We start from the raw sequence: 21,730 nt of genomic DNA on the forward strand, positions 1-21,730 counted from the left end.
TGATGCGGAAGCACCCAGGTCCAGGAAAATACTCTGTCTGAAACCCTAGAGAGCCAATACTAGCTACTATAAACACAAGACTGACTTAGATGGACCAGTGGTCTGACTTGAGATAAAACAGTTGTCTCTAATGTTCCCTTACAAGACTCCTGTGGTGCTGGAGTGGCTGAAAATGCAATGTTAACACATGTATTTTGCAAGGAACTTAATAACCCTGCCTCATTCACCTGCCTTTCGTGTGTGTGTGTGTGTGTGTGTGTGTGTGTGTGTCACAGCAACTGGTGGGCCTGGAGTATATTATTTACCCCCTGAAGCAACAGTATAGTCTGTTGACTAAAGGTGTGCTGTGTCTGGATTTATTTTCTGGGAATTATTTGTGTATGTATTTTCACACCGCCTTGCATATAGCATCCCAAGGAAATGCACATCAGAAGAGAATTGATGATATTTTAAAAGAATTAAAACATTTAAACAGTAATAACTTCTTCAAAAAATAATATTCTTCAAGTAATAACTTCTTCAATAATAATACAGCAGCAATCTGGGGCAAATTAACATTAATCAGGGACTAAGCATCAGTGGAAGCCTGAGAACACAGTTAAATCTTTGAAAGGCACCAAAACGCCAGCCGTGGTCGGCACATGTCTGAGCTCAAGTGGTTCCACGTTGTGGAAAATTTCATTTGGTAGCAAACGTGTTAACTCAAGCTCTTTCATGAAGATGATGATAACTCGGTCTCATTCTGATGGCAAAGAACCATTCCTTTGTTTTAAGCTGAGGGCTGATTGTAGAGTAATACATGGAGGTGCTTCTCCTTTCAGGCTCACCCTTGGCTTCATGATCAGCTGTGCCTTCCTGTCTATGTGGCTTAGCAACACTTCCGCTGCTGCTATGGTGATGCCCATCGTAGAGGCAGTGGCTCAGCAAATCATCAGTGCTGAAGCTGAAGTGGAAGGCCTGGAAATGACTCACGCGAATGGAGCCACCAATCACGCGCTGGAACTCGATGGTACGCAGGGATGTTGGACGTTTTCCACCTTTACCTTCCCTGGGGAAAGACCAGCTAAACTGAAGCCCTCCTATTCAACTTTTCACCTCTCTCCCTCTCTCTTTTAAAATAGAAGATATTGATGAATGCAAAGCAGTTGGCTGGAAAGAGAAAACAAAGCAATTTAATGGGTAAAATTTATTTTTGATCATGTATATTATATCAGTTTGCTCAAGCACAGCAGATCACTTATAAACACTGCATGTTTCTTTTTTCCAGATACAGCAACGGGTCTGCTCATGCGGTTCACACTGTGTGCAAGATTGAGAAGGAAAAGGTATTTCATAAGCAATCGTGGCATTTTAATTTTGAAATTATGGTTTGATTTCAGCCTAGTAGGTCAGGGTCACTAATTTCTCTAGGTCCATTGACACATTTGGATTTTGGAGAGAGTGCTGTGGGCACCACCCTCTCTGGTCACTTCTTTCAGGTCCAACAGAATTAATTTGAGCCTTGAAAAGCACATAAAGCCGAAAGAGGAAACGAGAAAGAGCGCTACTCTTCCTTCCAATTTTTGGGTTGCAGCAACTGGTTTTCTCTTCAGGTCATTCTCTTTAGAAGGATGAGCTAAAGAAGAGTCCCTGTGGAGATCCATTTCAGACTGAGCAGCCAACATATTATATTGTTGTTTGCCCTTTTGGCCCATTTAGATGCATAACTTGTTTTAATTACTCCGGCTGAGATTCTCATTCTTTTGTTTTTATTTTATTTTTTTACGTCCTGTGTCCGTGTCGGGCTGCCAGATGATTTTAAACAATGATCTCTTGCAAGAGGGAAACAGAATCTCATAGAAGATTGTGGAAACTTTTCAAAACATAGCCTAATGGGTGCCCCTTATTACAGTCTCCACTGCTGCAAAATGTTCCTTAGTTATAAAATCCTGATTAGACATCTCCCATTTTATGTAGTTGAATTCCAACTATGAGAAATGTTTTGCTGGCTTTCCAAATAACTTTTTTTTAAAAAGGAGGTGCATTTGTTGGTCCACTGGACAAAAAACCCCAAAGTCTACGCATTTACTATTTCTTTATTAAAATTATTAGTATCCTTCCTTTTGGGTAATCTGCAATATGGTATAATACAAAATTGTGAGTGAGCTTTTGAAGTCTCCAAATTAAAGGAAAGGATGCAGCTAGCCATGTTGATGAAATCCAAAATCTACAGGGTGAAGATTAGGGACAAATGAAATGCCAATAAGTCAGGAGCAAATGTTAGAACTTGCTCATGACTTTGTGACTTTTCAGTTGGTCCTAAGAACAGTGGCATAGCGTGGGGGGTGCAGGGGGGGCCAGCCGCACCGGGCGCAACATTTGGGGGTTAGGGTTAGGGGGCGCAAATCCACGGGTTAGGGGGCTCAAATTACTTGCCTTGCCCCGGGTGCTGACAACCCACGCTACGCCACTGCCTAAGAAAGGTGTTGTCATACTATAGGTTTTGTTGGGTTTGACAGGTTTCTTGAGCCCTGCCTGCTACCCTTGTATCTCCAGCTGTTAATCCATCCCGCTAATGGTTCCTGCTGCAATATTCTCCACTGGTTTCTGCGTCCATGTTCTTTCTTGTCTTGTGGGAATATTGCCTTAAACTGAGGCAAACCACTAAGTCCATCTAGCTCAGTATTGTCTGACTGAAAGCAGCTCTTCCGCCCTTCCTGGAGTTTCTGGGGGTAGAATCTGCGATCTTCTGCATGCCAAACCAATTCCCTCCCACTGAGATCCTTCCCCTAGATCTTCCTCTTTGGACTCAGTTCACCCCTGGCCCTAGTCTGACTGTGAAGTTGCTGGCAAGTCTTGGAACAAGAATTGTGGTGCAATTTGTAACTCTGCTTTGTAATGATTACTCGTGAATTCTTATCTCGAGACTCAAATCAGCTTCATTAACCCCTGGCTCTAAGCCATCCCCCTGTAAAGTGCATCATGGATGAAAAGTCGTTCCCTGACACGTTTCAGTAAACGGACATGACAGGGAAGGAGAACTGCACTAAACCCAACTAATTATATGAATTCATTCTCAGAAATCCATGTTTGGTTGAAGTTCTTAGCCTGGGGGCTCCTCGCACTTTTCAGGAGGGCGCAGCCTGACTCCCTCCTCTGGCAACCTGCACCGAATTCTGCTTAATTGGTTGCCTTCAATTTGATTTAATTAATTTTTATATTGAAATATTTTTAGATTGTGTAACTATTTTACTGTTTGTTTATTTGATTGTTGTTAGCCGCCCTGAGCCCGGCTTCGGCTGGGGAGGGCGGGATATAAATAAAATTTACTATTATTATTATTATTATTATTCACTGGGCCCATATTTTGATTGTATTGTGCCCTGATTAATTCCACCTGCTCTGAGAGCTTCTCTCGTTGTTGCGCCTTGCGTAAATCTTACCTGCTGAATTGAAGCTCAGCGAAGGAAAAGCCTTCCCTGAATTCTCTGCACATCTGATAAGTTCTGGTTCGGTGGGATTTTCACAAGGCACAGCTGTGGAACGACGAGAAAACCTCTCGGACCCAGATGAATTAATCGGCACATGATGTGATCAAAATGCAGATCAAACAAAAGTGTGCATGAGCCCTGGGACATTAGTGGTTGAAGTCTGGGGATGGTGGTCTTAAAATTGTGTGTCCATACATTTTCCTCCTTCTCTTTTTCTCCCTGCACTCCAGGCTGCGGGGACCAAAAGTACAGCATCCACGAGTGCCTACCTAAGAGATCAATGCATTTTTTTCTTTTAAATGTACACGTCTGTCGCCATTTTGCTACAACCAAACCTGTCCCACCACCTGCAAACATGACTCTCTTCTCTTTCTATTTACCAGTATTCTGGTGTGAAAACCTGTGAATCACACAGACTTTTTAACAGACCTTAACAAATATTTGATCCCTTTGAGATGCTCCATAATTTAGTCTCCATGTGAGATCGTTCAAATCAAACAAAAATGGGGTAGAATGGGTTTGGATATCAATATCAGACCCCAAAGCTCGGAGCTAAGAGAGATGTTGAGCTACAGTGAGCTAAATTTGCCTCTTCCAATTACCATGCATGTATTTGAGCTGTCTTAGTTTGAGTGATGTAGTTATTATTTTTGAATGCATCACCAAGCATTTGAGATGCGGCAGAGGTATGTCAATGCTTCACTGATAAAAAGTACGTTTCAAGGCTTTTTTAAAAAAGGATATCCCCTCCTCCTGCCCACAGGTCAACCAAGCTGGACCTGTTCTCATGAGGTCTATGGGGTGGTGGGGAAGACATTTCACTGTGACTTCCAGCTACATGGGTTCATAAATAAGGCCATCTTGAGGAGTTACAGGCATGCGTAGGATTCAGCCCTGGCATGCCATCACTACACCCAAGCCAAATCCTGCACATAATGGCAGATGCTCATGGTGACAGCCTCGCATCACTCAGAGAGGGAAGAATAAGCCTTCTATGGTGAATACTTTTTCCATGCTGAATGCAGATTTTCATCTCCTGTGAGTGTTTTCCCACTACCTGTGCTGGAGCCCACCACAGTGAGACTGTTCTTACGGATGAAGAAGAATTTTATAAAATGGCACAGTTTAGAAACTCTCGCTCTCTCCTAGCTCAATAATCCCCAAGGCATTCTGAACCAAGTCCCCTTCCATCTTGCCTCTGCTCATTATGGCTCAGTGTCAGCATCTTCCATCTGCCTCTTCCCCTTCTTCTGTCCTCTCTCATGTTTTCACAAACTTACCAAGTCGCAAATATGGAGGAGGGGAAAGAGCAGCTGAGGCTGCTTCTGTTTCTGCAGGCCAAGCTGTTCTTGCCAACTTGAACTCTAGGATGTATTATTTGCTATTCTTCCTGATTCATCAACCAGGAACAATAATAACAAGTTTTTAAAACCTACACGCGTCAGAAATACACCAAGGGTTATTTCAAAGAGTCTTTGCTCTACAATGCGTTTTCTCTAAAACCTCCAAAAAGATTTGCAAAAATCTCAGCCCCTTCAATTTCTGAACAAAGATGGGCAGGTTTCACATGTCGCTAGGCGAAAATGAAAATGTTTACTGTTCTTTTCATTTCTTATTTAAGGAGACTCCAGAACCAAGTGATACCGGAAGAAAATACCGAAACAAAAGGGACCACATGATATGTAAAGTAATGTGCCTGTGCATTGCCTATTCGTCAACTATTGGCGGACTGACGACCATCACAGGAACTTCAACCAACTTGATATTTGCTGAGCACTTCAACACGTAAGAAAAGAGACAAAACAAGTTTCTCTAAATCTGAAACCTGTTTTCACTTCCTTCCTTTTATAAAAGCACTTCAAACAACAACTGGGAATAATAAAAAACAGTTTAAAAGATTGACACATACATTAAAACAGTTCAGATCCAAGACAGATACCAACTGGGTTGAGTGTCAAGACCCTTAAGCCAACCCTCATTAGAATAAAGTAATACACACAGACACGGAATTTTTGTTTAAGGTTATTGGGCACAATTTTTTGGCCACAACTTTACTGATTACAGGGAATGTGAGCAGTATTGGCTTAGGCATTGGCAAAAGACTATATCGGACTCCTGCCCCCTTTGCAGAAAGTCTGTAAGGGTAAACCACCCAAAGGGGAGCTGCTTCAGGGGAACCCGCCTGCATCTCCCCCAGTGTTCCCAGAGGCCCGGCATGGCCCTAGCTCCTCAAGCGGACTTCGGACAAGATCCAGGCCCCAGATTCCTTTAATGGAATACCCTTGGACAATGGAGGGGAGACCTCCCCTCCGCCACTCAACTATAAGCCAATGCCTAACTGCCAAACCTTACAAAGTTGTGATGATTGCTAAGAGGTAGGCAAAAACCAAGTGGCCAGTGCCAATTTGCCAAATGGAAAAAATTCCTACCCGGTCCCCGTCCCAAGACGGGCCACCAACCAAAGTCCAAAGCAAGGCCAGAGGACACCTAAATTAAAGGGAGTGTGGGCTGGTGTTCGGCAGCCGCTTTTATACTTTCCCCCATGATCACCCTGTTTAAATTGACTGGGCAATAGCCCTGGGTAATCGTGGTGCCACCCTGGTGTGAGGGCAATAACTCCACCCATGCCAAGGTGGGGGAACTGAGTTGAGGGCCTGCCCACAACCAGGACCATCTGTTAAGATGATCCCACATAAAGTTTTTATATCCCAATCCAGCTCTGTCCCCCAAATATACTTAAGAGCCTACCCATGTGATGGCATTGTAGGTTAGTTGACCTTATTACTGCTGGGTCACATAAATCTCTCACAGATTAGCTAAATATTCAGGTGAGTCACATGATGATGCTCTTGCAGTTTAGCTGCCAACAACACTCCACCACAACTTCTACTTTACAAATCAATGATATTTTAACCGTGCAGTAAACAAAGAAGCTGAAGGCCAGAGAATTTCTGAACCACAATCACTATCTATCCATCCAGACTCTATAAAGTATTCCAAGCTTTGCAGTTCCATTGTCTTTGTCCTCGGTGTCCCAGTGGTCAATATCTATCCAGAAATTTTAAGGCTCATCGTTATTTCAATGGGAGACATAAACACACGCTTAAATCCCTCCTGCTGAAATCAATGGAACTTAAAGTATTCAACTTTTGCTGGACTATGCACTATTTCCATTGCAGAAATAGTGAACTGAAGCTGAGGGGAAGGGAATTTAGACTCAAAGATCCTTGTCCAACCACCATGAACTCACAGGACAATACGGCATTCAAATAGACACAATATTACAGCTGGAACACTTCACACAGGCCAGAAATGCAGAATGGAAAAAAGGAAAATAATGTCTAAAAACATTATTCTGCAGGTTTGCTCTCCCTCCTTTTAACAAACTCATTGAAATCACGAGGCTGTCTTAGAAATGTTTTATAATTATAAACGATGGTGGCACTGTTTGGCCCCAAGAAACTTTTCTCACAGCTGAAGATATATGATGTTTAACTTCATGCTATTTCTGAGGCAACTGCAATTTTTACACTTGATACTAATTGACAACAACCGCAGTATCAAGGATCATTCTGTCAGTTTCACTCTGCGTCCCAAATATGTCTAATCTGTTAAAGCGATTTCTAGTTGCCTGGAATATTGTCTATCTGCCACCTGTAATTTGCTAAAAATTGCATCATCCTAAACTTCATTTTACACAGGAGAATATATCATAGTTACTTTAAAGCAAATAAAATAAAAGCATACATATAATCAAATAAGCAAGGACACATTAAAGCCTTCAAACTTCATTACAAGCAAGGCAAGGGAATAATAACCATACCAGAGGAAAACACATTTCCAACTAATTACCTATGTGATTCCACCCTGAACAACTAACAGTGCAGGCTTTCTTCTGAGGAAGCATGCCTGGAATTGCGCTACAAAACTCTTTCTTGCTTATAGATGGGCATTTTGTTACGAGCCCTGGTTTGATTACAGCTCCAGGATCATTTTGGCACTGACATGCAACACCATTGTTTTTGTTGGAGATCATAAGAGCTGCTTTGCTGGATCAGACCAAAGCGTTTTTGTTGTTTAGTAGTTTAGTCGTGTCCGACTCTTCGTGACCCCATGGACCAGAGCACACCAGGCACTTCTGTCTTCCACTGCCTCCCACAGTTTGGTCAGACTCATGTTTGTAGCTTCGAGAACACTGTCCAACCATCTCGTTCTCTGTCGTCCCCTTCTCCTTGTGCCCTCCATCTTTCCCAACATCAGGGTCTTTTCCAGGGAGTCTTCTCTTCTCATGAGGTGGCCAAAGTATTGGAGCCTCAGCTTCAGGATCCAGTGAGCACTCAGGGCTGATTTCCTTAAGAATGGACATGTTTGATCTTCTTGCAGTCCATGGGACTCTCAAGAGTCTCCTCCAGCACCATAATTCAAAAGCATCAATTCTTCAGCGATCAGCCTTCTTTATGATCCAGCTTTCACTGGAGGTCTCCGCCTACCTCAGCCAGTTGCCCAATCTCTCCTGGGGAGGCGTTGCCAAGGTGGTCAGGCCAGGTAGGGGGAGGGACCACCCTGCCCACACAAGCAGGAATATTTTGCCCAATGTGAGGCTCAAACCCACGATCCTGAGATTCCCCACCCCCAAGGGTTGGAGAAGAGATGGGGTCGTCTCAGGGTCCAAAATTACCTAGCTGCACCACTACTCACCTCTCACTTTCAGGTGGTTGTGCATTCTCTGAGTTGTAATTAGAGATGAGTGGATCAGCCAACTCCTGTCAGTTTCACAAAGTTTCATTCATGCCCTCCCATTCAGCATCAATGTCAGTTTCACATGTTTTCATTCATAAGTTTATGCCCTCCCGCTTCTGTGTCCATCTCTAATTCTTCTTAAAAAAAGAACCGTCCCCACTGAAATATGCCTATTTGTATGCATTTTATTCCCTCTCCCTCCACAAAATAGGCCTTTCCCAAAACATGCATTCTGATCTAAAATGTATATTTTTATATATACCACGGTAACATTTTTTTTTTTTTGAGTTGAGCACCATCTCGCAAAATTCAGAGTTGCAAGAAAGCTGAAGGATTACTGCATTCTGAGCTGCATAATAGTTCAGGAGGTGTGAGTCAGGTCAGTTCACTTAGAAAATGTGGACTGAACCAAATCCCCGAGTCTTCCTAGTTGCAGCTGGCTGCCCATGGTATATTTCAGAATCTAATAAACCACTTTAGTGAAGTGAAATGAAATGTGCAAAGAAGGTGAAAGGGAATCATAGAAAGCAGCTGAATTGGAGCCAGATGACGCAGCAACATGTGAAAAGGGCTATGGAATGCATAGCTCTCCAATATTTCTCTGATGAAAATAGGGGTGTCCTATTCAATAATAATAACAACCACAACAACCACAAACCGCCCATCTGACTGGGTTGCCCCAGCCACTCTGGGCAGCTTCCAACATATATAAAAACACAACAAAACATTAAACATTAAAAAAACCTTCCCTACAAAGGGCTGCCTTCAGATGTATTCTAAAGGTTGTATAGTTACTTATCCCCTTGGCTCGAGGTTCCACAACTCCATACCCTCCAACATTTCTCTGATGAAAATAGGGATGTCCAGTGCTTTTTTAATTTTAAAAAATGTTTAGGGATACTCTCATTTTCCTATTCATATTGAAATTCTGCCCCTCAATGAGGTCAAACTTAGATTCACAAAATGTTTAGGAGCATGCGTTCCCACAGGGGGGGAAAGCACAGGGCATGTCCTAAGGAAAGGGGGGACATCCTCGGATCAAATCAGAAACTGGGACAGCTTCTGTAAATCCAGGACTGCCCCTGGAAAAAGGGGGCACTTGGTGGGCATGTGAAGGCCCTCACAGATTCATCTAGAACTGACCTTGCAGGGCTTTGGGTGCCAAAGCACACATTGATCCAAGCCTTTGACCGAACTGGATGTGGATTTGGGTAGGCTTCCCGCTCTGGCTTGTACCGTTGTTCATTGTGATGATGAGTGTACTGCTTTATTGGTTTTATGTACCAGGATTTTATTGTGCATTATATGTTCCTGTTTTATCCTGCGCCCTGCTCTGAGATTATTTTTTAATGAAGAGTGAGCTAAAAATCCCCTAAATAAATAAAGGGAGAGACATAAAACATAAACACAAGCCAATCAACAGAGGGAACATGACAGAGCCCAGAGTAAAGAACTATCAAAATGCAAAAGGCATTAATATCGTCAGCTTTTCATGTTACAGCTGCTCCTCTAGGCTCCATTTGGTTATGATTCAGAGTCACTCTCCATGGTGGTTTTGTGTGTTAATCTAACATAATATACAAAACCTTAAGAATGATCTTAAGATAATGAAAACCCTGTTGCAGAGCAACAATCTTATCTCCAGGTCTGTCCTGATAAGCTTGGTCAAGGTCAGTACTGCAGGTATAAATCACTTAAATTCAAACATTTATTAATGCAGATTGCATGGCAGCAGAAGAAGGTGGAGATAGAAGGGAGCTGTTAAAACAGGTTATGCAGTCTTGTTTTTGTAGGATCCTATCAGTGTGATAAGGGATGCGGGTGGCGCTGTGGTCTAAACTAGAGAGCCTAGGGCTTGCTGAACAGAAGGTCGGCGGTTCGAATCCCCGCGATGGCATGAGCTCCCGTTGTTTGGTCCCTGCTCCTGCCCACCTAGCAGTTTGAAAGCACATCAAAGTGCAAGTAGATAAATAGGTACCGTTCCAGTGGGAAGGTAAATGGCATTTTCATGCACTGCTCTGGTTTGCCAGAAGCGGCTTAGTCATGCTGGCCACATGACCCGGAAGCTGTCTGTGGACAAATGCCGGCTCCCTCGGCGTATAGAGTGAGATGAGTGCCGCAACCTCAGAATCATCCACAACTGGACCTAATGGTCAGGGGTACCTTTACATTTACTATCAGTGTGATAGTCCAAATCTCTAAGGTCAAACAGATCATCTTCAAAGTGTGTTTTTCTTGGGCAAAGAGGCTGCCTGAACAATCCTAGTTTGGCTATTATAGTTACATAAGCTTACGATGCAAACCATCTTCATCACTGGGTAGCACAGCCTCTGTATTTTCAAGTACACAGGGCCAGTGAACCTCCTGATTTTGGGCTGGTGCATTCATTCCCACAACATGTTGTGCCTTCGTTTTTCACACCGTGATGAATATTTTCTCCGAATGCTGACACCTTTACTGTGCCCTAAAGGACTTTATTTTTTGCTAGATCGGGAGGACACCGTAAATCTCTGATCCCACACTGCGAAAGCACATTTCAGAGGAAATGTCAAGCAGTAGGAGTGTTGGCTTGAAGTCACATCAGAGTAGCTTTACCATTTCAAACATGAAACGGTGAGCAATGAGGAAGGAAAGCAAATTATTTCCCCACCCCCAAACCAAGGAGATGTCACTTGCTTTGGCCACCTGTGCATTCACACAGTAAGGTTGGGCATGATCAATGGGCCCTTGTTACCAGGCCAACTAACGACAGTGAAACGAGTTTTTGTTTCATTGAAGGTGGAAATAGTATTAGCACAGACCAGACTTTTTCTGTTGCAGCCAATTCTCTCAGCCTGTTTCATGGAAGCTGCAGCCTGACGGTGGATGCTTTCAAGTTCACCTTGGTATGCTGGGTGATTTTGGCATTCTGGATGACATTACTTTTGCTATCTGCCCTGGGAGAATCACACAGAGATTCTCCAAAGGAGCAGGGTCCCATCAAAGAAATTGCCTTGCCTATTTTGCAGCTCTCAAGTCAAGTCTGACACCTTTGTCCCAGAGAGAGCTTAATAAAATCAAACAAAGCTCTTGTCTTAATGAAACCTTTCCTCATTATAGAAACTCTTTATGTTTGTTAAGCTGTGCATCTGTATCTGACTTTGACATGTGGCGAGTTCAGGCTATTGCTATGCAGAGAGGGTTCTGTCACTCAAGGGAACTTGCAATGTGTAACTTGTGTCAAGGTCCTTGTTTATACATCCCTGCCTCAGGAGGTTACACTGCAGATGTTGCGAGAACTGTAGGAGACAGTCAGCAACATATTTTCTACTTTGAGCTCCATCCACACTATAAATCTAAAGCACTTTTATACCACATGGTTAGTCCCCAATCATCCTGGGGACGGTAGTTAAGGGAGCTGAGAGTTGTTAGAAGACCCCTATTCCCCCCCCCCCACGGAGCTATCTAATAATAATACTAATAATAACTTTATTATTTGTACCCTGCCCATATGACTGGGTTGCCCCAATCACCCCGGGTGGCTTCCAACATATATAAAAACATAACAAAATATTACACATTTAAAAGCTTCCCTATACAGGGTTGCCTTTAGAGTTCTTCTAAAGGTTATATAGTTACTCATCTCCTTGACATCTGATGGGAGGGCGTTCCACAAGGTGGGTGCTGCTACCGAGAAGGCCCTCTGAACTTCAAACTGTGGTTTATGGATTACTTAATTAACAATTACTTAATTATTAAGTGGTTTGTTCTGTTACATGGATAAGGTGGAGGAGGTCTTTTGTAAAATGCTGTAACATTAAATCCCGTCAGCTGAACATTATACTGCTCAATTAACTGAGCTCAATCAATTATGTACATGGAGCTGGAATGAAGCCCATTGAAGTACTTCATGGTCCTATCTATCATGGTACATTCAGCATTCATTGGGTAGTTTCTGATGACTAAAGCTAATTCCCTTAGCCAGGGTGGATCAGGAATTCATTTCATCGTCTGGACGGACTGATGTCTAAAAGAGCTATGTGAGTGCTTTGTGACAGAGTCTTATCACATTCTTTTTGGGTATAGCAGTTGTGATATGATGGATCGCTTCATGCTCCCTAGTTGATTTGATTCCCACCTCTTGGTAGCTGCAGAAGTCAGTGAAAGGGGATGCAATCCTAGTTGTCTGGTAGCAAACAAGAGCTCTAGACCAGCAGTATGGTGACATAAAGAGAGTAAACATCTCTTCAGTCTCTCAGTTCAGTCTCCATAAAGCTGAAGTTCCTCACACAATAAAAAGCTTAGACCATATTACAAAGAGTGCGGTACTCAATAAATAAATACTAAATAAATTAGCAGAGTATTGAAATACTGAATATCTTGTTTAGTTTCAATTAAACAACACAGTAAATTGGCAGTTTTCTCCTTAGCTTCAGAGTTCATTACTGTTAAAGAACAATATTCTTCAGAACCTGGTAGAAACTTCATTGTGACCCCAATACAATACAATACAATACAACCAACTACCAGTATATTTGCATTATAATATTTGATAATTGTAATCCTATTTTCTGATCTTGTAAAATAAAAACATTTTGGATAGCCATAGTAAAGGAAGTAAAACTCAAAACAGGATATGATGCATCAGCTGATCCATTGGTTATATTGCATGGTTAAGTCAAAGACGTGATCTTATCAGTGGATATGGAACTGGCAATTCACTTGCTGACTGCCACACAAATAGCCATATGCTATGGCTGAAGAAAAGATGGTGACCCAACATCAGTGTCTGGGTTATGAAGCATATAGTGGAGCTTTGGAATGTTCTGGTGTAGTAAGACTTGAGAAAATATCCAACATTGAAACAATGTCTGGTTTTTCAATATTTATATTTATAGATCTATGTGTATATGTACATCTTCCATGTATTTATCATGTAACTTTGCTCATATGACGGAACAAAAGAAAATTGCTGTCATTATTTGAGCATTCACTTCCTTTATGTGATCGTAATCACGTAGCAAAGAGGAGAGGAAAACTGGCAAGTCCAGCCCTTCACTGGTGCCTCACATTCCTCAACTGTACAGGCCATTTACAAGTTGAAGGGCAGACTTATGAAGTAGGGGGGCTCCTGTACTCATGCAAATCTCATGATTGAGAACCTCATTCGAATCCTATCATGTAGTACAGACTTTGTCCATCTGGCTGGGGAAGATGGGAGTTGTAGTACAAAACCTCTGGAGACCACCAGGTTGATGAAGGCTGAGGCAGCATATTATGAATAGCTCTTGGGGAACAGGGGGACATTTTAACATGATTTTGAAACCTTCCATAAAAAGGGGGAGACCACCAGCTCCACCCAGTGTCACACTAGATACCTGTGGTACTAATAAAAGGGACACCATAGGAAGTCAAGCAGTGAGATCAGGAACTCAGTGACACAGGGCCAGTGAGTTCACACTATTGTTGTTAAATGTGCAATAATACAGTTGTCATTCAAATCTACATTTGAGGTGAAGTCATATTCCATCTTCATTTCCTGATAGAGCTGGTTTTCATATCTAAAACTGGACAGGGTGTGTGTAAGTGTATCAATACTTCAGCTCATCCCAGGGATTCTGTCTTAACTGGTGTCTTGCTTTTCATATGCAATAGTGATGTCTTAACCTCATTTTCTTTCTCATTTTTTATTCAGGCGGTACCCAGGTTGCCAGTGCATCAATTTTGGAACATGGTTTATTCTTTGCATCCCCATCACTCTTATCATACTGGCCCTTTCCTGGGTTTGGCTCCTGTGGCTTTTCCTGGGTTTCAAGTAAGTATAAATGCCCAGTACAATCCATGTGATGACAGTTGAGGCAGGGAGAATAGTATACTGTAGAAAATCATTTCATATTTTAGAATGAGAATGGGTGGTTTCATTCATGAAAATTCACCAGCAATTACTAGAGGCACCCTTTCACTCATGAAGGCCAGAGGTAGCCTATGTGGTTGTGAACTTCAGATGTTGTGAACTACGACTCCCATCTTTCTGATCATTGACCATGCTAGCTGGGGCTGATGGAAGTTGGAGTCCACAACATCTGGATGGCATTACATTGGCTACATTTGGCTGTGACCCTCCAATATGGCCAATTATGGGAACTGGAGTCCAACAACTTTTGAAGGACACAGGTTCCTCAACCCTGTGGTATAGAAATAGGCATGCTTTTGGAAACTCAAAACCAGCCCAGTCCAAAATAATATTTGCATGTGGACTGATGGTGGTCATCATTCAGGACTTCTGCATATGCAACCCACACTCATAGGGTGAAACCAATATTTGTTCCGACACACCTACGGGTGGAAAAGTCTTATTGTAAAGCTGCTACAGTGAATAATCTTCTCAATGCTCTGGGTTGATAAGGTTTATCCCTCAACTAAAGGGATAAAGATAGAGGTAGCTTGGACCCCAAAGAGGAATTATAATTCCAGATACCATTCCCCAAAAAGATGTGGTAATGGAACCATGGTTTACTCACAATTCAGCCTTATGCTGAAGTGGGCCAAACATTTATAAACTGCTTGATTGTAATTAAGCACCAATAAGTCACAACAAATGATTTATAATAAGTGACATTCATCCTAACAGCTGGAAGTTGCATGGCTGCTTTTGTTTAATAAATAGCAGATACGGAGAGAATTGGTATCTGAATGAGGAACATATTAGAATATGGGTTTAAATCCCCTGCCCATCACACCACAGTCCTGATTTGACCACCTCACCACCCCCAACCCACAGCTAATATTTACTAAACCAAAAAACCAAAAAACCAAAGAAAACGATGTAACTGAGAGTTGCACAGTTAATATCACATCAGATTTGACCTTCAGCATAACATTGCTTTCCCTTTTCACATACAAATGTCACTAGGTGGTATAATTTTTTTCCCCAAGAATAAAGAGCATATTTTCCAAGATTTTCCAAGATTTTCAGCAGGGATTTTGCTTTTGAGGTATTCAACATGGTGTCCACTATCATTCCTATCATCCCTGTTCATTGGCCATTTTGGCTGAGGGAAATGGGAGCTTGCTACTCTAGTTTATACTGTATAAAGGAAGCCCACCTGACTTCATGCCATTTACTGTCTCTGCTATAAAGTATGTGCACCAAAACACCAAATTTGCCAATACATTACAATACACATACCATACATGATACTATAGTTTGACATAAACATTACGTTTCTGAATTACAAGGCATTGGTTATTTCTGTTCCAAGGACTGTGGCTTGGATCCAGAGAGATGTGTAACCAGTTCCTCCTGCCAAAAAGGAGCTTTGAACTGCATTTTCAAAACAGATCCCCACATAGCAAGCCTCTTTTGAAACAAACAGAATCTCCAAAGCAATTTGTGATATAAAATGGAGGGGAGTCGCCTCCTGGTCAAAGGAAGGAAGCCAAAACAATCCCACTGAGTTCAGGCCTTTGGATCCAAGCCACAGGAAGAGAAACCCATATTTTAAATGTAAAAACCCCTTTACTGGTTATCCTTATTTCCATTTTAGTTTCAAAGAAATGTTCAAGTGTGGCAAGGAAAAGTCGCCCAGGGAACAAGCCTCCGCACAGGTGATTAAAGAGGAATACAATAAACTTGGACCGATGAGGTAAGACAGACGGCTGAACCACAGGCACAATGTTACAATGATGTCAAAGCAAACATACTGAAAGGGCAATGTTGACACTTGCTGTTCTTCTGTTGCAGCTACCCAGAAATCATCACTCTTGTCCTCTTCATTCTAATGGCCCTGTTATGGTTCACTAGAGACCCTGGATTCATCTCTGGCTGGGCTTCATTATTTTCAGCGTAAGTTTATAAGCATCATTGTCCAGTTTTGAGGTGCTGGCATTATCTCTTGCTTGCAAACGAATTTGCGTTGATGGTAATGAAGATTTGTTTAGCTATCGTACTGGATGTGCTGACAATATCTGACTCCTGAGCCAAGGAGATGTAACTCTCCAACCTTTAGAAGACATCTGAAAGCAGCCTTGTATAAGGAAGGGTTTTTTAAAAATAAACAACAACAACATATTTATACCCCACCCATCTGGCTGGGTTTCCCCAGCCACTCTGGACGGCTTCCAACAGAATATTGAAAACACACTAAAACATCAAATATTAAAGACTTCCTTAAATAGGGCTGCCTTCAGATGTCTTCTAAAAGTCAGATAGTTGCTTATTTCCTTGACATCTGATGGGAGGGCAGATGCCACCACCGAAAAGGCCCTCTGCCTGGTTCCCTGTAACCTCACTTCTCACAGTGAGGGAACCGCTAGAAGGCCCTTGGCGCTGGACCTCAGTGTCCGGGCTGAACGATGTGGGTGGAGACGCTCCTTCAGGTTAAAATGCATTATTATGTTTTCATATATTTTGGAAGCCACCTCTGAGTGGCTGGGGCAACCCAGTCAGGTGGGTATAAATAATAAAGTTGTGGTGGAACAGGACACCCCTATTTTCATCGAATAAATGTTGGAGGGTATTCAATGCACCGAAATAGCACTGCAACAAAAATGGCCGGGGCCAGAATTGGGGGGGGGGGGCTATCCCATATTCTCTCTTGTACACACACATTTATACAGCATGCTCACCTACAGACTCCCCTGAGTAACAGAGTAGGAAGAGCTGCAAAATTGCAGAGCAGTGAGGAATTTGCGGCGGGCCCGAATTAGACATTGGCTATTCCACATTCCATACATGCATGTACATGCTCACATACACATATAACACACAGCACAAACACCACACAGAGGTATCACCCACAAAGAAAAAAACCCTAGTGGGCCTTTTTAGGCCACCCAGCACCACAATCAGTAATCGTGTTAAGTTGTGGGTGAACATATGAGACGACACAGTGATTCTTCAAACAGCTCTTGTTTATTCACAGGCCAGAACAGAACTGAACTGAAGGGTTCAGCCAGCCTGCTTATATAGAGCAGTGTTTCCCAACCTTTTTTGGGCAAAGGCACACTTGTTTCATGAAAAAAATCTCGAGGCACACCACCATTACAGCCCCGTGACGTCAGCGCGCAGCGTCACGCCGGGAGGGACATGAATTGCTAGCAAATTACATAATCACCTCCTTGAGGGCTGGCTCATCTTCTCCGAAGGCAGAACCCCATTAATTAACAGCACAGACTCACACCATAGCCAAGACGAGGGGGGAAAACCTCAGTCATGCACAGTCATGCACATGTGGGGGCTAAATGAGGACGAAGACCGGGCAGAGAGCAGGGTTCAAATCACCCCACCTGGCCAGGACAATCCCTGGGTGCTCCCTTGGGCCACTCGCCTGACCCACCTCGCAGGGCTGTTGTTGCGAGAATAACACGGGGAGAACCACGCGCGCCCCCGGGAGCTCCTTGGAGGAGAAAGCGGGCGATGAATGCAATGCACGAAATATATGAGAGGCGACCAGGTTTTGCAGGTGAGGGGCCCCCGCCAGCCTCCGCTTCCAACACCCGGCGCAACGACGCCGAAGTTTCCCCCCGGGCTCGGCTCGGGGAGCAGCGCTGCTCCCCCCCAGCTCCCCTTCGCCCTCCCGGCTCTCTCTGCCACCCACTGGGGACCCCCCTCTCCTGCCAAGTCCGGAGCGCCGGTGGAAGTTGCATGCATGCATGCAGGGCGCCGCGTTGCCATTGCATTGCACCGCACTCCATGCAACGCCTGCACGCATGCATTGCCTTGCACGCCCGCCAAGGGCATTGCAAAAATAAAAAACCCCCGACGCAGCCCTACCTGGGGGGGGCAGCCTCCGCCTCCGCCGCTCCGCGGGGATCCCTGGGCTCCATCCTGCTGCCCGATCTCCGCGGGGGCGCAGGCAGGCTGCACGGGGTCTGCGCGGAAGAGCCCCTGCCCGCCCGGCCGCCGCCGCTGCACTCATTCCATGGCCGGGAGAAGAGTGCTTCAAACAAAACGCCTGGCCCGCCAGGCCACGCTGGGAAACGTAGTTCGTGCACCCCGCGCGGGCGCGGAGCCCAAGGGCGAGGGGACTACGGATCCCGGCAGCCCCCGCGCCGGGGACGGAGGGGGAGAGGCCGGGTGCAGGGATGGAGGGACGGGTGGGCGAGCGAGTGAGTGAGTGGCAGCCGCCAAGCCTTGGCCGAGAGCCAGGAAGGGCCTCCCCGGAGGAGGAGGAGGAGGAGGGAGGCGCAGAGCGGGAGGGAGGGAGGGAACCCCAGGGGTCATCTAGTGACGGCGCCTCAATCGAAAATTTGACTTTTTTAAAAAAAAATCTTTCGAATTTTTTAATTTTTCCCGCGGCACACCAGGCAACATCTCGCGGCACACTAGTGTGCCACGGAACAGAGGTTGGGAAACACTGATATAGAGCTCCACTAGAATGCAACAGTAACCATTTTCTATAGCTATCCAATCACTGAACGTCACTTTCAACCCCTTATTTGCATATGTAGACCTGAGTGAAAACTATCTACAGTATCCCCCTGCTGGCCCAGCGTGAGAACTTCAGTACATAACAAATAGTGCCTACCATTTTTACCTAAGTCAGCCACAGCCATGGTGGTTATATCTGATATCTGTTTCAGTCTATGCCATCCCCACTCAGCCTCACAACTAGTGCACCGCTTCTCATGGGGACAGATTTTTTTTTATCCATAATGAACCCGAAGCACCATTATATTTCATTTTTGAAAACCCAAGAAGCTGTACCTCAAATAATGAACAGCGATGTGTGCCTAAGGCTCCACTCTGTACGTGGAAATCAGTTCTACTTCAAGTTAAACCTATTCGGGATTGGAGCATAAATCACACCTTCAAATATCCTCAGTTCTTGTCTCCTTGTAATGTTTGCTTGGGTAGCGCACATAACTTCTTCAGTTGTTTCAAATACCTGCTGTTTAGATATTACAATCATTGGGCAGGGCTGTTTTCGAGTGCTTCAGTGAGGAAGTTGCAGTACTAAATTTATCATTGCGGGGACAGGCGGAGTCCCCCCCAAACCCTGGGCGGCCCCCGTGTGGAATAACGACTCAAGACAACGTGCTATGGGATTAAAATTGGCCACAACTTTATTATGTTTCAGATGTGGGTAGACCTTAGCTCAGGCATTGGGCGTTTATCCCTCCCAGTGTCCCGCCGGGGATCTGGGGAACATCAGGGTTATCTAGTGGGGGGGGGGAATGGACTGGCTTTGGATAACATATGTTCAAGCAGAGAGAGGCTTCCCCCATTATACCGCCGTCACAGGGGAGAGCAATGACAACCTATAGGTGTACGGCCAAAGCCTCTCCTCAAACAACCCCTTTAACGGGGAACCCTGGTATCACCGCCACAAAGAGCAGGGGTGTGTGGGTCACCGCTACACACCCACCCCCATTTAGGGAAGATAGACTAAAGGATCCCGCCCAAGGCCTGATACCGCCAAAGTTGTGACGTTTTGCTATGGGGAAGGCAAACCTGCCAATGCAGGAGAATTCCTTTCCGGCCCTTCAACAGCGACCTTGACGTAGCAGCGCCTGCGTTCCTGTGGAGAAAAGGTTAACCTGCAAAAGGAGTCTCAACTGTGGGTTGGTAGGGTGTCAGAAGCCAACTGACGATTCCCAGGTAAGATCCTCCCCTTATTGTGTGGGCAGGTGGTCCCTCCCCCTACCTGGCCTGATCACCTTGGCAACGCCTCCCCAGGTGGGATTGGGCAACTGGCTGAGGTAGGCGGAGACCTCCAGGTATCCCACCTGGGGGAAGGCGAAGCCAAGCCTGTGCTAATGGTGCCACATAGGGTCAAGGGGGCTGTGCACGACCACGCAAAGTGCACCCCCCATTTAATGTGGGGAGCAGTCATTACTATATACGTAGTGTGACTGTATTTCTTGCACTTACTGAGGACTCAGCTACGTTAGTCAAAAAACAGCGTTTTGAATGAGTTGCAAACATGCAACACCAGATGGCGCTGCACAGCACAAAACTTTTCTGTGCGATTTTACATAGCATTTTTTACCTTTTGTTATAACGATTTAATTTATGACTTACAGTATTTATATGTAAGTTCCCCACCCCCACCCGTGTGTAGATTCTCCCCGAATTGGCAGACCCTACAGTGCTCAAAATATATTTGCTGTTCAGCGTAACTTTCCAGGCACCTGGCCTGAAAAAGTTTTAACCTTTGAATAAGAGGGGAAGGCTTCAACAGTTTCCCCTTTTCTGCTCCTTCATGGCTGAAACTTTTCTCAGCTGAGTAAAATGATTGGCTGGGGAAAGTGGCTGAGGCAGGATATAGCACTTTGCCTAAGAGGTGACAGAAATAGCTCCAGTTGTTCTTCTCCAGCTGGGCATTTTGATATTTGCTATATTGTCGGTCAGGGCAGACGCCAATGAATAGCTCCATTACCTCAAGAACTTCTGTCTGCAGAATAGAACTTCCCCTCATTCTTCTTTCCCCATGTACCTCCCCCATGCCCCCTAAATACATTCTGGGTTCCCCCCAAACCTTCTGCAGCAGTTCTGGGCAGGGGGCACAAGGAGAGGGACGGACAAACAGAAATTAATGTATTTTATGGTTTGGTTCATGGAAGCATAGAAGATTGTCTCTGTTTGTTGTCGTTTATTGCTACGCATTCTCCCAGTGGGCAAACCCATCTTCTCTTCAGTTTGCAATTGCTGGTTCTCAGGCCTAACAGAATGGATTTCAGCACCTGTTGCCATCTTATTTCTAAGTATCAGTGAATTATTTAGGGACCATAAAAAACCCCACACAGACTGGCGCATTGCAATTATTTTATCTTCTATCTTCATTTCTGCTAAGTAAGAGCAAAGCAGTATGGGAGGTGTACGATCCTCGCCTGTTATAAAGCAGAGCCTTTAGAGAGAAGTCCTAGTGATTTATTCTGAGATCGAAGAAGTCACTGACTTGGTCATCTCACATAACATTTGTAGCTGACTATGGATGCAAAAAGCTCTCATGGCAAATGGGCTTTAACAAAGCAGATGCTGCTAATATGAAAAAGCAGATATTTATTATTGCATTCTGTCCATTTTTACCGTTATATATATATATATATATATATATATATATATATATATATATATATATATGCAGGTTTTGGTGTCTTCGGGTGTCTTCCCGTGTAAGAGTCGGGGTGTCTGTGCGACGTTTCGACGAGGTCTCACTCGTCATCTTCAGGCTGGTGCTTTCGGCTTCTTGTTACTGGAACAGAGCAGAATCTGGTGTTTGAGTTCCTATAAATACTGTTGAGGGGTGTGGTGTATAGCCTCCAACGTTCTGGGCAGAGAGGAAGTTCCTAGATTAGTGTGCCTCTTCTTCTTTTGTTCCTTAATTACTTGAGGGATATCTTGAGTGATTTCATGAGTGATATTCTGAATACCACTGGGTGGGTCATTAAGTGTAGATTAGTTGCTAAAGCTTTTGTGTCTTGACCTCTTGAGCTTGTGAAGAGTTTTTCTGAGAAGATGGCTGTGCTGCATTTAGTTGTGCTCTGGCTTGGCTTCGTGTATAGGGGCGAGCTGTGGTTTTGTGCCTTGTGCCAGC

At 44.2% G+C, this 21,730-nt stretch overlaps 1 protein-coding gene and 1 long non-coding RNA gene across 2 annotated transcripts in view; one reads left to right on the forward strand and one right to left on the reverse strand.

The window, feature by feature from the left end:
* Positions 1-21,730, reverse strand: part of LOC309541781 — a 575,734-nt gene that overhangs the window by 212,481 nt on the left and 341,523 nt on the right. The gene's annotated exons all lie outside the window — the stretch shown is intronic.
* The window catches only part of SLC13A1 (solute carrier family 13 member 1), a 90,763-nt gene that overhangs the window by 55,904 nt on the left and 13,129 nt on the right, over positions 1-21,730 (forward strand). The window contains exons 5-11 of the mRNA XM_082239698.1: positions 822-1,009; positions 1,122-1,179; positions 1,268-1,325; positions 5,092-5,255; positions 13,885-14,004; positions 15,737-15,835; positions 15,934-16,035. Coding sequence (XP_082095824.1) covers positions 822-1,009; positions 1,122-1,179; positions 1,268-1,325; positions 5,092-5,255; positions 13,885-14,004; positions 15,737-15,835; positions 15,934-16,035 — 789 coding nt within the window. The remainder of the gene's footprint in view (positions 1-821; positions 1,010-1,121; positions 1,180-1,267; positions 1,326-5,091; positions 5,256-13,884; positions 14,005-15,736; positions 15,836-15,933; positions 16,036-21,730) is intronic.

Source organism: Podarcis vaucheri (genome assembly GCF_965113315.1).
Source record: "Podarcis vaucheri genome assembly, chromosome: 10".
Taxonomy (NCBI): domain Eukaryota; kingdom Metazoa; phylum Chordata; class Lepidosauria; order Squamata; family Lacertidae; genus Podarcis; species Podarcis vaucheri.